The sequence below is a fragment of the Bos mutus genome, chromosome 7 (assembly GCF_027580195.1).
Source record: "Bos mutus isolate GX-2022 chromosome 7, NWIPB_WYAK_1.1, whole genome shotgun sequence".
NCBI classification, from domain to species: Eukaryota; Metazoa; Chordata; class Mammalia; order Artiodactyla; family Bovidae; genus Bos; species Bos mutus.
Genome location: NC_091623.1, coordinates 21,292,345 through 21,310,786, shown reverse-complemented (window position 1 = coordinate 21,310,786; position 18,442 = coordinate 21,292,345). Strand labels below are relative to the sequence as shown.

At 38.3% G+C, this 18,442-nt stretch overlaps 1 protein-coding gene across 6 annotated transcripts in view; it reads right to left on the bottom strand.

Moving 5' to 3' along the window:
* Positions 1-509: 509 nt before the first annotated feature.
* The window catches only part of POLR3G (RNA polymerase III subunit G), a 46,590-nt gene continuing 28,657 nt past the window's right edge, over positions 510-18,442 (bottom strand). For 5 of the 6 annotated variants that reach the window (XM_070373126.1, XM_070373125.1, XM_070373122.1 and 2 more), the window contains 3 exons: positions 12,455-12,537; positions 6,582-6,728; positions 510-2,900 (listed from right to left, as the gene is read on the bottom strand). In XM_070373126.1, the coding sequence (XP_070229227.1) occupies positions 2,814-2,900; positions 6,582-6,728; positions 12,455-12,537 (317 nt within the window). In that variant the 3' untranslated portion in view covers positions 510-2,813. The remainder of the gene's footprint in view (positions 2,901-6,581; positions 6,729-12,454; positions 12,538-18,442) is intronic. The other variant, XM_070373123.1, reaches the window with a different exon arrangement.

The window sequence follows — 18,442 nt, the reverse complement described above, 5'->3', positions numbered from 1 at the left end:
ACAATATGCTCTATTTACATCTAAATTTTATTATGAAACAAACTTTTTATCTCAAAATACTAATTGTAAGAAATACTAGTAACAAAAATCAGGTATTTGGAGTTATTTAATGGAGAATCTGTGGTGTAAACCTTGGTTTCTTCATTTTTAAAAGCATCTTAATCTTAAAATTGTATTTATAATTTTTCTTATAAAAAGTTACTAACTTCAGAACCTTTAAGCATACTAAAGAAAAGCCCTGATACTGTACATCTGAAAGTGGGGAAGGAAAGGTTAACAAGGTCCAGTGAGTGTCAGCATTCTCTCAATATCCAAATCTCTTTGTTCTTACAGCTTTTCATCACCTAGAGTTTTATTGTTGATGGTTGTTTGTTCAAGAACATCTGATACTGGCATCCTGCTCAACAAATACACAGTTATCGTACTAGTTTGTAAAATAAGTATTAACAAATTAGTTTTCTCAAACATTTTAGTAGGGTCAAAATAAAACAATATAAAACAAAAGGACACAATTTTTTTTTTTTGCAGGAATTTAATGTGTAAACATACAGAAAAATAAGCATTAGAGCAACAAAACAATTTTGCATCTTATATATAGAAATTTTAAAGACACTTCACCATCAAGTATGAGGCGAATCTCTGCACTAAAGTTTACCTTCTTACAGAATAATTTCACAGTCTTCTTAGATTTTAAGCCAAAAAAATAAGATTGCCACTGTTAAAGCAACCCGCAAATACTTCTTGCCTGTTCTCACAATTAGTCTACTTTAAACTTATAAAAAGATCTTCCCAAGGAGGAAGGCAATGCACTTAATAGACATGGCTGGGCCTCCCCAGCAAATCCTTGCCCATAGTAGGTACTTTACCATCTGCAGGACTAAAATGGTGGCAACAAACTGGAAGCCAGGAAAAAAGATTCCTGTATCTTTGGTGTATTTGCCTGATTCACATGTTATCTTCAGATTCATAAAAAAGGAAGTGTAACAGAACAATAAGATTTGTATAAATTAAATAGTATTTAGCTGTAGTACTAAGGAGTTGAGAGAATAAGAAACATGTAACTTACCAACCCTAAATGACTTGCCCATTATAACTGAAAAGTGAGACTTCTACTCTTAAGTAGATTGCTACTTTAGAGTGTTTCATTCATGTTTTCCATTTATAATCTTTAAAATTTTTCATAAACTCCTTTAAGAAATCACATAGGATCAGCACAATACTGAATAATGGCCCTCACACCCATAGTGAATGATCTGAGAAAATATTACAATTGAAAGTGGTCTTTTTTTCCTGAGAAAGCCATATTACAAAATGGCACAAGACAATACACATTTTTTCCTCTAGAAAATAAGATGGGAAAATCAGATTTCGATACATTTGTGAGGAAAATAAGTCTGTCTCTCAAAACTGTGCAATCACTTTGCCAGTTACAATTTTTTTTAGAGGGTGAGAATCAAATTTAACATGATCATTGCCACAAGGTGAGAGAATGAACACACATGGTAAACTCTGGTTGGAATTTAAGCAGTTTTTATAGAAAACTGTTTACAAGTGAAGAAACTAAGGCACAGAAAACCTAACCAAGCTCAATTTCAAGGCTGAATTTAATAGTAAAGGTAGAAACAGCATCTACGGCTCTGATTCTCAGGTCAGAGAGCAATGCGTGGTATCTTCCCAAGAGGGAAAAAATTATTTTTTTGGAGAGTAATGTTAATAAATCATTTAAAAAATACATAATAAGAATGTCCTTGAAAATCTTTGGCATATGTGAGTCATTGGAAGCTGAAGATTTTAGATATCCTCTCTCCTACCCCAATACAAAAAGGGGAGCTAGTTTTTAAATGAATCAAAAAAGATTAATCTCAATTTCAAAGTGACCTGAGTTTTATTCTGCATTGTTAAATCAACTGGACAGTTTGAGTCCTATGAAACATAACAGAGGCCACTACACCTCAAAGATTACACATATATGCATTCTGCAATGAGATTTATACAACTTGAACTTACTCCACATTTTCATCAAGTACAAAATTAAATACCTCAGTCTAATTTTTCATTAACCAGTGACTCAAAGATAACAAACTTGATACAGTGGGATGATTAATTGATCTATAGGATGGTATGAAGTTAGCCCCAAATTCAGGTATTTATTTATCCCAGGTCTTCGTATTGCTTTGAGATTAAATTATGAAATTAGCTCAGATTGGCATTTCTCCCTGTGTGTGTGTTTCCAATCACAAAACTTTTAATCTCATCAAATATGCATTTGTAAGAGCTCAGGTAGGTTTATGTAGTCATAATATAGTAGCACAGAACATGCCATGTAAAAGTAAAAAATAAAATTATTTTCAAGTTTCTTTGTTTCTAAAGTGCTCTATGTGCAGTATTAAACCAACTTTCAGATTATAGAAATCCACTATGATGACTAGTAGCAGTTTTAGAAAAGATCAACAGTTAAATAAGAATAATTTTTTAAAGTATGAATACATAGATTAAAAGATGCAAAAACTCTTTAAAAAAGATGCAGAAACTCTTTAGGCACATTCTAATCCAAAACATAAAAAAAAAATCCACATGAATACATTAGAGATGACAGGTGTTGAGAAGGAAGGTCAGTGTCAGAAATTAACTGGTAAGGTGACTAGTGTGTAAACTCAAAGTGGTTCTGAATATTTTAGCAACAAGTATTTTTCCAACAAAACAGTAACAAAATAAAGTACTTACTCATTCCTTATCAGAAATAAAATAGAAAATAAGTCTGTCCAAATGTTCAGAAGCTGTTTCATAAAAATATTTTTTGAGAAATTCCATAGCTAGTAGGTTGCTTCATCCATGTTGTCGTCACTGTCCACACCAAAATCATCTCCATCTTCAAAGTAGGAATTGATGTAGTCATTTTCCTAAGTGAAATGATACACTCCTCAGTAAACTTCAAAAGTATGAGTAGTAACATTAAAGAATATGATGTGGGCTATCCCTTTAAACATAAGTTTATAAATACCAAAGTTAGGTAACTAGAAACTAGGCCAGGCTTAAAAGAAGCCTCTGTTATTTCAATGCTTAAAACATTGACTTTCACACATCTACCTGTGCTCTTTCTTCCTCGAGACCACCATCCCCTACTAGTCTCAGGCACCAACTAGCTCAGAGAACATATACGGATGCCCATTACATGTTACCAGGATACATCTCATTCATTATACCTTAGAGGAGGGATGATACGTGGTTTAGCTAGTTTAACCACTATACACTTACTCCAAACAAATGTACAAACAATAAATGAAGCCAATTTACACTAACATTCATTTGACTACACCAGAACTAAGGTTTTCAGTTGTAATAGCTGAGCATAAGCAGAGATTTTTGCTTCCTATCAAAATAAATAAAAGACCTCAAGATACTGAATCAAACATAGAAGATGACATATTACATTCTATCTAGGGTGGCTCAGTTTCTTTTAAGAGAGATTAATCCCCTGGGAACATTCCAATTCTTCTGGGTGAGTAAGACTACTATCCATGTATATGACTCAAGATATTTCTGCTTTCTACCAAAAATTCAAAAATCCATTTTGGATATAGATTAAAAGAAATTTAAGGGAGTTATTAACCAACTGCAGTGTGTGGACTGTCACTAGATTCCAATTAGAACAAGCAAAAATTTTTCTCCCATCAAAACAATCTGAACACTGGTTTAATACTTGATGGTATTAAAGAAATATATTTTATTCTATTAGCTATGATAATGTGATAAAGAGCCCTTATTTTTGAGTACATACTGAACTAATGAAGCTGAACTTCCCAATACTTCACCCACCTGATGCAAAGAACTGACTCACCAGAAATGACCCTGATGTTGGGAAAGATTGAAAGTGGACAGAAAAGGGGATGATAGAGGATAAGATGGTTGGATGGCATCACCGACTCGATGCACATAAGTAAGCTCCAGGAGTTGGTGATGGACAGGGAGGCCTGGCATGCTGCAGTCCCTGGGGTCGCAAAGAGTCAGATACGACTGAGCGACTGAGCTGACTGAAATATTTATGGATGAAATGATACAATGCCTGGGATTTGCTTTACAATGATCCAAGGCAGCTGGGGCTTTGAAGGGGGTTGGGGGGCAGGAGCAGACTGGGTGGATGAAAGAGTGGCAGAAAGGCTGGCTATGAATTGATGATTGTTAAAGCTGAATGATGAGTCTGTAGGTGTTTTTATTACTAGTCACTAGTTTTTGAACATGATTGAAATTTGCCATAAAAAATTAACCTCCAAGATATTGTTTTGAGGGTGTTAGCCTGCTGTGGCCCTCTTTGCCTGGCAAAGCACAAGCTATTCTTTTCTACTTCACCCCCTGCCAAATTAATCTCCATATCTCTATTATCTATAGCAGGAATTATCACAGAGTAATTAAGAAATAGAGACTATTCTCAAAAGAAAGTCTCCTGGATATCATTTTTTTTAGGATTTGCATGGTGGGATACTATATATAAATTTATATAAATAATGTAAGAAAGGTAACATATTATTCAGATATGTCTTTCATTACTTTGTCCTCACTAAACACTGTAATTTCCTGTTTCTAGCTCAGACCCTTACTATATCTAGGAAGCTGTCCTGGTTTCTCTGGTGCTAAGAAACCCAACAGTCTGGAAACCCGGCTGAATCCTGGGGGTAGTGTATAGGGGAGGGGTGGCATGGTGCAGGTGAGGCCGCCTTGCTAAGGACACTGGTGTGAAAGTGTAAGCTAGTCAGTTTGTACACACAAGTGGAAATGAGAAAGGAAGAGACACTGCATTTCAAATTGAGCATATGCTACTTGGGCTTAGACATGTGCACGTCCAAGTGGGTTCAGTGACTCACATTTGGTAATTCTGTGAGATTAGTCATCTTGATACATAGACGGGTACAGAGTCAGAACCTGTTGAAACTGATGGCGTAAAGGGTTCTTGCCTTCATTTGGGCCCCTGCTCTTTAACTACAACATTCAAAAGGCTGAAGAAAAAGTCCATATTTTCTCAATTTTACATGTAGGTGTTATATAGATAATTCGCTCCATTTTACTCTTCCAAACAAAATGCTTATCACATCCTCAATATATATATATCAATGAGCTGCTGCCAAGTCACTTCAGTCATGTCCGACTCTGTGCGACCCCATAGATGGCAGACCACCAGGCTCCCCCATCCCTGGGATTCTCCAGGCAAGAACACTGGAGTGGGTTGCCATTTCCTTCTCCAATGAGTTAATTAGCAGTAATTTTTCATTAGTTAACTGCTAGAAAGAGCAAAGAGAGTAACTTTAAATATGGAAAGGCTCTGAGCTTGCTTATACCCAGACTCACCTAGCCTCACCTTTAAAATATGTATCATTTGTTTATTAAAATATAAAGTTGGGTTTTTTAAAAATGAAATACAGTTATATGAACCCATTGGTGGTGTTTAGTACTCTATATAGAATTCTGAAATTACTAGAATTCTAATGTTTGTTGTTTTTGTTAGGACAGATCTTAATTTCAAACACAGCTCAAGTCTAGACTTTATAAACAGAGCATTTCAAAAGCCAAAGAATATTCAAGAAAATTTCAAAAAAGAGTAACATGCTCTTAAAATATTAACAAATAATGAGAAGTTTCTATTAATTGGAATGTCTTAGTGATGATTCAGACATAGATCAATGGAACAGAGGCCAGAAATACATCTAAGCAGATGAAGGAATCTAAGAGCTGATAAAGGAGAATTTCAAATCAATGCAGAAAGAAAATTATTTAGTACATGAGGCAGGCAATTGGCTAGCCATTTGGAAGCAGATAAAAATGAATCAGTACGCTTCCTGCACACCAATATAAAACCAAAATTTAAGGCAATTGTAGCATATAATTAAGATTTCTTAGGTGGAGAAGTTCAGGTAAAAGAAAGATTCATCATTGTGGTGTGTGAAGCCAAAATGGAGTGAAGACAGTGGTCACTGGAATGTATCAACACATTCTTACGTGAGGCATCTACAAAGCCTTCTTACGTGAGGCATCTACAAAGCCCCAAAGAGGCCGTGACCAACACAATCACCATGCTTGATTGACTCCAGCTTACTTTGAAATGCACCTTGTTTCTGAAAGTTGGAAATCCCAAATCTAAAATACGGAGTTCTGACTCAGTCATACTTGAGGTTGAATTATGAATGTTCTCTGATAGCATCCACATGCACTTTGGGATTTAAAACCTGATGGTATTTCTGGATACCCCCTCAACATATGACTAAACCCGTAATTTATACCTCATTGCTGACTTAAAGTGATAAGTAGATAAATCTGAAACTAAACTGAACCATTTCCCTAACTTACGGACTTCCACGGTCAAAGCTGTCTAACAAGTAACTCTTACCTCCTACATTCCATTTGGTATCACTATAATTTCAATGCTATAATTCTCCTAGTGCCAAAGACTTGATGCCATGGATAATAATATACCCCTGGTTCCCATCAACTTGGTTTTTGTTTAACATTTTAATTACATACCACATATCTGATTCCTTGTTAGATCATCCTAAGTTCAGGACCTTTGCTACTCTCCCAGAATGGCCCATTACCTCTTCTTGCTCTTCTTCATCATATTCCTCTTGTTCTGCAGCATCGTCTTCCTCATCATCATCGCCTTCTTTACTTTTCTCTTTGCTTCCTTCTTTCTCTTCATTTTCCTCATCTGATTTTTCACCATCACCTTTCTTTTCCAATTCCTAGTATAAATGAACTTCATTAATTTAAATGGAAACCACCAGACTCTGACGTTCCTGCTCAACCTCAAGAGAACAGTTACCTACCACCTAATTCTAACCCTCCCTTCCCAACACCTCCAGCTCCTCACCTAGGACACTGAGGAGTACCTCCTCAAGAAAGGAGGTACTCACTGGCTCGTCATTACATTGGTACCTTCTTTGATTTTGTTATTTCATAACTCGGTCTTGGGGGAATTCACTGGTGGTCCAGTGGCTAAGACAGGGGGGCTGGGTTCAATCCCTGGTCAGAGAACTAGATCCCATGTGCCACAACTAAGAAAGACTCTATGCAGCCAAATAAATTAAAATATATAAAAAAAGAACACACAAAAAAAACTTGGTCTTGGGAAATGGTTCGATTTCAGCTCTACAGCATAGTGCTTTATTTTTATGATTACTATCCTGCTACTGCTGCTAAGTCACTTCAGTTGTGTCCGACTCTGTGCAACCCCATAGATGGCAGCCCACCAGGCTTCCCCGTCCCTGGGATTCTCCAGGCAAGAACACTGGAGTGGGTTGCCATTTCCTTCTCCAATGCATGAAAGTGAAAAGTGAAAGTGAAAAGTGAAAGTGAAGTTGCTTAGTTGTGTCTGACTCTAGCGACCCGATGGACTGCAGCCTACCAGGCTCCTCCATCCATGGGATTTTCTAGGCAAAAGTACTGGAGTGGAGTGCCATTGCCTTCTCCGGATTACTATCCTACTTCCTTCTAAAATATTTTGATTCAGCTTATGAAGAACTTTCAGAATGTTATTTTTTCTTCTCCTTCATGAAAGGAGAAAAGAGAATGTAATGGTAACATTTCAAAGTGTCTATGTTTTAGCTGCTAACTGAAACTGTTTAAAATAATATCAAGTCATCTTGGGGTGAATTACCCTATTTGCAGATTATCCATGTTTTTTAACATTTCATTATTTTTTAAAATTTATTTTTAATTGGAGGATAATTGCTTTACAATGTTGTGTTGGTTTCTGCTGTAAAACCTGATATCTGTTTTTATCTCTGTTCTCTCTCATTATTTACTTCCCATATCCAAGGATTTTTGTTTCGTAATGTATCTGGCAGGTTGAAAAAAAGAGAGATTAAAACTCAAATCTGAGTCACTATTAGTACTTATTAACACTCCTAAGAATGGAGGCAAAGAAGAGATACAGAGTTAGAAAATCTTTGATTATGTGATGGCTCCACTTACCTTGTTAAAATCACTACGCCACCTTCAGTTAGATGCCGATTTAAGATAATATCTTTATATTTCTATTATGACTACCAACATTTATTTTCCACTTGATAAAAGTGACCTGTTTTCATTACTGTTATTATCAACCCACTAATCTGTCCTATGTTTAATTTGCACAAGTGACAGAATTTCACAAGTTTTGTAAGAGGTGGGGAACAGCAATAGTTTTATACATTAATACTCATAATTGAGGCATAAGATCGGTTTAGCTAAAACATTATTATTCTTAATCAGTAATTAGAACACTAATTCATAAATCTGTAAATACTGCATCTTATTGTAAGATATTTGCTCTGTAGATTACATACAGAGAGAAAACATACTTTGTATTTGGCATAACTACAACTTTATTCCATTTGGCTCTTAAATGTTTTTTAAAATCCACTCAAATATGAATTTAAGGAAAGCAAAGGCAATGGGGGCAGGAGGAGAAGGGGACGACAGAGGATGAGATGGCTGGATGGCATCACCAACTCGATGGACGTGAGTCTGAGTGAACTCCGGGAGTTGGTGATGGACAGGGAGGCCTGGCGTGCTGTGATTCATGGGGTCACATAGAGTTGGACACGACTGAACGACTGAACTGAACTGAACTGAACTGAAAGGCAATGAAAGACTACATCAGATAGTCTCAATTTTTAAAAAAATTCAAACTCCACCTTTCTTGTCACCCTACCCCACTTAGCTAGAACAAATAAAATGACGGTAATAGATATAAGATGATTTATCTTCATCCTGGGGCTACTGACCCATGTTACCTTTTATGAGTTATTACTACAATATAATGTGTGCAATTTTTACCAACTGGAAGTCCCTTTGGAAAATTGCAAGCAAACAAAATAGTACTTACAGATATTTTGAAATGTCTATAAATACACACCTATATATAAAATGATGCTATGTTAATGTTAATTAAGATATAATATTTTTATTTTCTGTTTTAATTAAACCCTAGTAAAAAGGCCTACATCCCATAAGACTGTAGTTTAAAGTGAATTGTAGTGCTATTTTTAACTCTGTGCAAAGTATACGCTATATATGAAAAATCATGCTGTTAGCTCTTATTTCATAATTAGCAATAGAATTATTTAAACCAGTTATGTAAAAATATTTTTTAAATATAGAATTCATTCAATCTCTGTAGGGAGTGGGAGGTCTTGATTTCCAATACTGCCATCTCAATTATCTCCAAATAAATAACCTCAACTTTATTTCTATCACGTAGACCTAAACCAAACAAATAAAATACCTAAATCAGTTAACAAATATCAGATTTATAAAATTTAGAAAAATGGCCTCCTACACACTGTCTCATAACGTCATTCCCTTTGTGTTAGGCTATTAGTCTTCATCTGTCTACTTAGTAGTCTCCATTTTCTCTTCTGTGCTGCTGCTGCTGCTAAGTCACTTCAGTCGTGTCCAACTCTGTGCAACCCCATAGACGGCAGCCCACCAGGCTCCCCCGTCCCTGGGATTCTCCAGGCAAGAACACTGGAGTGGGTTGCCATTTCCTTCTCCAATGCATGAAAGTGAAAAGTGGAAGTGAAGTCGCGCAGTCGTGTATGACTCTTCGTGACCCCATGGACTGCAGCCTTCCAGGCTCCTCCGTCCATGGGATTTTCCAAGCAAGAGTACTGGAGTCGGGTGCCATTGCCTTCTGTGAGATGTAACTATTTACCCTTACTACTTTATGGATTTAAGAACAACGGGAATAACAATGTAAAACACACAATGTGAAAACATTTTGGAAACAGTTAACTTATGGACAGGAAACAGTCCTTTTTGTTTAAATACTGTAGACCACCCAACAGAGACATCCACCTATAAGCATGTCATACAGAAATAAGCTCAAATATTAGTTTACTGCTGTCTGACTATTCCCACCATAAGATGTGACTGTGGATGCCATTCCCTCTCCACAGAAGTTTTATTAAAGAAAACCTGCAACGACTTTTGCTGAAGAAATGAATAATTGAGTCATCTGGAAGCTAACTGTTCTATTAAAGTTGCTAACTTATTGGGATTTCTAGATTTAAAACTCCAGTTTTAACAATGTGTGTGATGAAAAAAGGTGTTTAAATGTAGGGCATAAGGAGATACTATTTGTTCTGATGAAAAACCACATCCAGAGGTCCAGACTAAATGTCCTTATAGCACACGTCATCTGAGCAACTTCTTTGCAGGAAGTTGCAAGAACAGTCAGAGTCTGTGCTCAATCAACACAAGGTGGCTAGTTCTGCAGCCCTGCATCCCAGTTAAACCTGACACTTGGCGCTATTCCTTCAACAATCCTCCTGGCTTGATTTTCAGACAAGTGATCTTCAGCGCCTGTACTGGTCAAAAGTAAAATTTAACCAGGATCTCCAAGATCTCCTCAGGAGGAGCCTGAGGAAGAGATCAGGGCAGCAGAGTAGTCCGGCAGACAGGCTGTGGCACCATGGCCGAGACAGGTGGTCCCGGGCAGCAGGGAACCCTTCAGACACTGACCAGAGACCACCACCTGCTGTGTTGCAGCCAACTAAGTCCTAATCCTAAACACTAAAGTAGTTCAGTTCACATCTTACCTTCTTCCTTAGACACTGAGGTTTTTAAATCAGAGATTATTCCTAAGTGCCTTCCATCAGCTGTGCTCATCCTACTCCTTGCAGGGAGTAGAAACTTAAAGCAATGCTCACTGATTATCTTTAAAGGGTGAATGAAAGATTTTTCCATACAGGAGAAATGAGAAAAAAAAAAAAAGATGAGTTTCTGTTACCATGTAGCTATGCTAACTTGGTCAGGCAAGTTTTAAAGCCTTGACTTCCTCATCGGTAAATAAGGAATAATAATACCTATTCTCTTTGATGTTATGAAGTCCTAAGGACATAACGGCTATAAATAGCTCATCAAAGAGCCCACTATCTAAAAAGTTCTCAAAAAGCAATAGCTGCTATCATAATTATACCATCATCATCATCACTATCACCATCAATGTAAGATAATTCATTGACAGTGGGAATAAGGGAATAAACTGGTATAACCTCTATGGAGAATGATCTGCCATTATTTATGCATATTATCTATATTTTCTATATTATACAGTACATATAACAATTAACCCAGCAAATCTACTTCTAGAAATCTACCTTACACAGTGAAATCACATACTTAACATGGATTCACTGTTCCACTGTTTATATATATATATATTTTTTTTTTTTTTAAAAAAATTTTTTTGGCCATGCCATATGGCATGTGGGATTTTCGTTTCCCAACCAGGGATCAAATGCATGCGCCTTCTGCAGTGAAAGCTCAGAGTCTTAACCACTGGACTGCCAGGGAAGGCCTAGCATTACTTCCAATAGTGAAACACTAAATGAAACACGTGTGTGCGCCAAGTCGCTTCAGTCCTGTACGACTCTTTGCGACTCTATGGACCGGAGCCCACCAGGCTCCTCTGTCCAGGGGATTCTCCAGGCAAGAATACTGGGGTGGGTTGCCATTCCCTTCTCCAGCGGATCTTTCTCACCCAAGGATTGAACCTGCATCTCTTTACGTCTCCTGCGTTAGCAGGCAGGTTCTTTATCACTAGAGCCACCTGGGAAGCCCTCTGGTATTTCACAGAGCTTCCTATCCTCTGTGAAATACTTTTTAACGAACAATCACAGCCAGGACAGCCATGTATGTAATGTCCATCAACAGGTTACTAGTTAAATTTATTATGGTTCATTCTTATAGTGTAGCCAAAAAAAAAAGAAAGAAAGAAAAGAATGATGGAACTCTTTTGTAGACTGATACAGAAACCAACATATTTTAAGTAATAAGATAAAAAGGCAAAGAGTGCAATATGTTACTTTTTGTTATTAAAAAGAAAAAATAGTATTTTCTATGTATAAAATGTTTCTGGAAGGATATATAAGAAACTGGTAACACTGGTTGTCTCTAATAGGGGACTTGGATGGATGGCTACGGGTAGGGATCGGAGGGCATATTTTCAATTTATTAATTTTTAGAATTTTACATCTTTTTATTTTTCAAATTTTTTTAAAAGGCAATAAAAATAAGTGCCATAAGAAAGGATTTTCCCTCAATAGAATCTTTTAGACATAAGACAGAATAAAAGCATTAAAAATACACATACACCAGTAAGAGAAAAAAATGAGGTTTTTAGAGATATACATTTATGTTTCCTTCCCATGCATAATTCAAGAGGAAAAGAGGAATAGAGTGGAAAAGAGGCAGATGATAGAAGGTGAGGCAAGCTGACAGGTGGGGAGTAGAGAGGATAGGATGGAGCCCCCATAGCTCCCAGCCAACACTGTTCAAACATTGCTAGCCACCCTGGATGCTGGGCTCGACTCTGCCAAATTCACAAGTCATTTAAAAGAGACAGAAGGTGGAAAGGCTGCAGAAGACAAAAAGAGGTATGATATTTTCTCAGTCTGTTCCTATAGTGACAAGAAAACCTTACCTCAATTTTTTTCAATACATCCGCAGGATTTGTGAGTGAAGGGCCTTTGCCTGTATCCTTTGCCTTTTTGGATTTGGGGCCTGCTGAAGTAAAACCACTGGTAACACATTTTTGTATAACAGCAATTGTGTATTAAATGTCTTTGCCTTTTAATATGCCATCTAGCAGGGTGGTATGCCACACCGGCCACATAATTTGCAGGCTGAATTAACTTAAAGAATGAACAAAATAAATCAGCACACATTAGCAATTTTCTATGATAAGGAGCAAACGATAATCACTTAATAGGATATTTTCTAAGACTGCAACTGTTACCGAAATCGCAACCCCGTGTGCCTGATGCACATTGAAGCCCATCAATACTAAACATCAGAGTTTGGAACAGAGAAAGGTTTATCACAGATTTGTACAAGGAGATGGGTGGCTCGTGCCCTAGGAACCCCAGTTACTGAAAGCTTTCAGCAAGTCCCTTTAAAAGCAAAAGGTGAGGGATGGGGTGTGGTTAGTAGCTGCAGACTGCTCAGTCGGGTCATGATCAGGTAATGATGTTCCTGAAAATCTCGACCAGATGAATGTTATTCTCTGTCCTGACAAGAAAGGGCAAAGTCCCAGGGCACAACGTTCACCCTCCAAGGTCCCAGTCCTGGCTAAGAGGAGGCAAATCTCAGTTGGTGGCTCCTTCAGGGCCAGGTTCCCACATCCTGCCCAGCTGTCATCCCTGAGGAAGTTAGGCGCCCAACTCAACTGGCCCTCAGTCTCCTCAGGCGCCCCAAAGGCGGGGACCAGGTCTTACGGACTGTGACCCAGACAGACGGCCTCTGCTATTAGGTTGCAGAGACAGGTATGGGGGAAAGGCTCACCGAAGGCCCGAGCCACGACTAGTGGAGGGCTTTAGTCAGGGCTCTGGAGCCCAGCAGGACACAGTCCCCAGTCTGTTCCCTGGGCCCTCCTGCTCACCCACTGGTCCAAGACTGGGTAAGCTGAAGGGTCTCCAGCAGAAAGCCTAAATCTGCCTCTGACCTCACTGTCCACATGATGACCACCACACCACCAATCCTTGACTGAATCACTTCCCCAGTGGTCCCTCACTGACAGCTGGCTGCTTGGGGACAGGGCCACTGAGGCAACGAGCAATAGCTGAGCAAGACCTGTTGCTTGGTAACAGGGTGCAGAGTAATGACACACAGCAACAGGTACCTGCTAAAGGCTATGCTCATCTTGGTCTGTTATACAACCAGATATTTTACTAAAAATTTGAACTGGCAATTTATGATATCAAGGCCAAAACTGCAACAATGGTAGAAGCAGAATATATTTAGAAGAGGTGGCAAAAATACACAGAAGACTACACAAAAAAGATCTTTATGGCCCGGATAACCATGATGGTGTGATCACTCAGCTAGAGCCAGACATCCTAGAGTGTGAAGTCAAGTGGGCCTTAGGAAGCATCACTATGAATAAAGCTAGTGGCTGCTGCTGCTGCTGCTAAGTTGCTTTAGTCGTGTCCGACTCTGTGCAACCCCATAAACAGAAGCCCACCAGGCTCCCCCGTCCCTGGGATTCTCCAGGCATGAACACTGGACTGGGTTGCCATTTCCTGCTCCAATGCATGAAAAGTGAAAGTGAAGTCGCTCAGTTGTGTCTGACTCTTAGTGACCCCATGGACTGCAGCCTACCAGGTGTAGTGGAGGTGATGGAATTTCACTTGAGCTATTTCAAATCCTAAAAGATGATGCTGTAAAAGTGCTGCACTCAATATGCTAGCAAATTTGGAAAACTCAGCAGTGGCCACAGAACTGGAAAAAGTCAGTTTTCATTCCAATCCCAAAGAAGGGCAATGCCAAAGAATGTTCAAACTACAGCATAATTGCACTCATTCCACATGCTAGCAAGATAATGCTCAAAGTTCTTCAAGGTAGGTTTCAACAGTACATGAACCTAGAACTTCCAGATGTACAAGTTGGATTTACAAAAGGCAGAAGAACCAGAGATCAAATTTCCAACATCCATTGGATCACAGAAAAACCAAGAGAATTCCAGAAAAACATGTGCTTCTGCCTCATTGTCTACACTAAAGCCTTTGACTATGTGGATCACAACAAACCATGGAAAATTCTGAAAGAGATGGGAATACCAGACCACCTGACCTGCCTCTTGAGAAATCTGCATGCAGGCCAAGAAGCAACAGTTAGAACCAGACTTGAAACAAAGGACTGTTTCAAAATTGGGAAAGGAGCACATCAAGGCTGTATATTGTCATCTGACTTATTTAACTTATATGCAGAGTTAAAGTGAAAATCGCTTAGGCGTGTCTGACCCTTTGTGACCCATGGACTGTAGTCCATGAAATTCTCCAGGCCAGAATACTGGAGTGGGTAGCCTTTCCCTTCTCCAGGGGATCTTCCCAACCCAGGGATCGAGCCCAGGTCTCCCGCATTGCAGGAGGATTCTTTACCAGCTGAGACACAAGGGAAGCCCTTACATCATGAGAAATGCCAGGCTGGATGAAGCACAAGTTGGAATCAGGACTGTGGGGAGAAATATCAATAAGCTCAGATATGCAGATGACACCACCCTTATGGCGGAAAGTGAAGAAAAACTAGAGCCTCTTGATGAAAGTGAAAGAGGAGAGTGAAAAAGCTGGCTTAAAACTCAACATTCAAAAAAAAAAGATCATGGCATCCGGTCCCATCACTTCATGGCAAACAGACGGTGAAACAATAGAAAGAGTGACAGACTTCATTTTCTTGGGCTCCAAAATCACTGTGGAAAGTGACTGCAGCCACGAAATTAAAAGACACTTGCTCCTTTGAAGAGAAGTTATGACAAACCTAGACAGCGCATTGAAAAAAGAGACATTACTTTGCTGACAAAGGTCCATATAGTCAAAAGGTATGGTTTTTTCCAGCAGTCATGTATGGATGTGAGAGGTGGACCATAAAAAAGGCTGAGCCATCGAAGAATTGATGCTTTTGAACTGTAGTGTTGGCAAAGACTCTTGAGAGTCCCTTGGACTACAAGGAGATCAAACCAGTCAATCCTAAAGGAAACAAACCTTGAATGTTCATTGGAAGTACTGATGCTGAAGCTGAAACTCCAGTACTTTGGCCACCTGATGCAAAGAGCCGACTCACTGAAAAAGACCCTGATGCTGGGAAAGACTGAAGGCAAGAGGAGAAGGGTGATACAGAGGATGAGATAGTTGGATGGCATCACCAATTCAATGGATATGGGTGAGCAAACTCAGGGAGATGGTGAAGGACAGGCAAGCCTGGTGTGCTGCAGTCCATGGAGTCGCAAAGAGTTAGACATGACTGAGAGACTGAAAAACAACAAAATCAAGTACACTTCAATTAAAAAACAAACAAGTGCAGAATAAACACACATTTGCCAGTGGTTGAAGAGATAAGAAAGAGGTTATATTGAGGGCAACATAGTATTATCTTTGAAATGAAAAATAAAATACTTAAACGGAACATACCAATCACATGAATCTGAAAACTCAAAGCAATAATAAATAATATGTTTTAATGGCTTTGTGTGTGTTAGTCACTCAGTCGTGTCCAACTCTTTGTGACCCCATGGACTGTAGCCGGCCAGGCTCCTCTGTCCATGGAATTCTCCAGGTAAGACCACTGGAGTGGGCTGCCATTTCCTTCTCCATGGGATCATCCTGACCTAGGGATAGAACCCAGGTCACCTGCATTTACTGTCTGAGCTACTAGGAAAGCCCTTGAATGGCTTTGGGATACATAATTTTTAAGCTATATCAAAAAAATTCCATTTTGAGGGTACTGTGAAACTGCAGGGTATAGAGAATTGTTTCACATATAGATCTTGCTAGTCAGTTACCAAAACTGACATGTTATAAAAATTATGATGTTATGTTACAAAATTGATAATGTTACAAAATTGTCCCATTGTGATCACAAAGTATTACCATCCTTTTCCCAAAATCAAGCTACATACTTAGAAATTACTTGGTAACAGGAAAATATGGCTCAGAAAGATGTAATTTTGTTAAAGATTTAACCTACAGAACAAGAGATTTTTAGACTGTGGACATGACCCATAACTAATGGAATTTACAATTTATTGTGTTATACCAAATTGCTCCTTGGGGAGTCTCTAAGTTTGAGACTCCTGAACATATATATTAGTGAGGTTTTGCTCAAACAAAAGTTATTTTAAAAAAATAGCTAGATTTAATGACGGGTAACTTTCTCTGTTTCCCTTGATGGCAAAGACTGTTTGATCTTAATTGTAGCATGTAAAATATCATATCATATATGAACAAGCTCTCAACATATATTACTGATTTCAGAAATCACTAGCTAGGAATGTAAATTACATCAAGAAGTCTTTTTGTCTAAGGAACTTTTGTCAATTATTTAAATTTCATAAAACATAAATCTGCTAAATGGATATTATAGAACATGGTCGGGTAAATAAACTTATAAAAATGATTAATCTCTTAGCCAAGAAAGTCATAGCTGCATATTCAAGTCCATTCAGCAATTTTTGCTACATCCCATTCTGGTTTTATGTAATGCCCAATTCTTTTATTTATAATTGGAAAAGAAGTATAAAATTACTAAAATCTGTTAAGACTGTTTCAACCTCAAAACATTTACATTTTTTTTTTATCTTTGGCCAAATACATGCATATATTTGAATTTTTTTATTTCTTTCAACACAACACCTGCCAATAGCTGGATCTTCAAGAAACAGACCTTTTCTGTCTTTGGCTCTTTAGGTATTATTTACTTTCTTGTAAATCAGGGGAGACCATTTTTAACAAAAGAGAGTATAGAAGCTTACCAAGAACAAAACACAAAAATTGTATAATATGCAACAAAAATATGAGAGCAGAATGGAAAAGGAAAGTTTTGCTGTTGTTTTGTTTTTCAACAAATGAAAAGCCTGACGCGCTGGAAGCTTTTACTAATCTTTAATGTGTCCATGGGCTTCTAAGGATGAGCAGTTGTGGGATGTATTTGAACATGAATTCCTCCAAATCAGATATATTCTTTTCAGCCCTTTAAAGTCTGCTAAAAATTCGTGATCCTCTAGGTCACGACTAGTATCATTCATGCTGCTGTGTGGGCTTAGTCGTGTCTGACTCTTTGCTCCCATGGCTGTAGCCTGCCAGGCTCCTCTCTCCGTGGAATTTTCCAGGCAAGAATACTAGAGAGGGTTGCCATTTCCTTCTCCAGGGGACCTTCCCAACCCAGGGATCGAACCCATGTCTCCTGCGTCACCTGCTACTGCTTTTCAACATTGTACTAGAAATCCTAGCTAATACACTAAAATAGGAAAAGGATATAAAAGGTATGAAGATTGCCATGCTATGCTATGCTAAGTCACTTCAGTCGTGTCCGACTCTGTGTGACCCCATAGACGGCAGCCACCAGGCTCCCCTGTCCCTGAGATTCTCCAGGCAAGAACACTGGAGTGGGTTGCCATTTCCTTCTCCAACGCATGAAAGTAAAAAGTGAAAGTGAAGTTGCTCAGTCGTGTCCGACTCCTAGCGACCCCATGGACTGCAGGCCACCAGGCTCCTCCATCCATGGGACTCTCCAGGCAAGAGTACTGGAGTGGGGTGCCATTGGGAAGGAAGAAATAAAACTTTCTTTGTTCATAGACAATATGTAGAAAATCTGAAAGAATGGGCTAAAAAACTGGGAACTAATAAGAAATTACAGCAGGATTACAGCATACAAAGTTAATACACAAAATTCAATAGATTTCCTATATATGAACAATGAACTAGTGGAATTTGAAATGAAAAACATAGTGTTATTTATATTAGTACTTCCCAAAATGAAATACTTAGGTATAAATCTAACAAAATATATATATACATGACCTATATGAGGAAGACTATAAAACTTTGAATAATGATATCAGAGAACTAAACAAATGGAGACATAGTGCATATTCATTGGTAAGAAGAGCTAATGTCTTCAAGATGTCTTTTATTCCCAA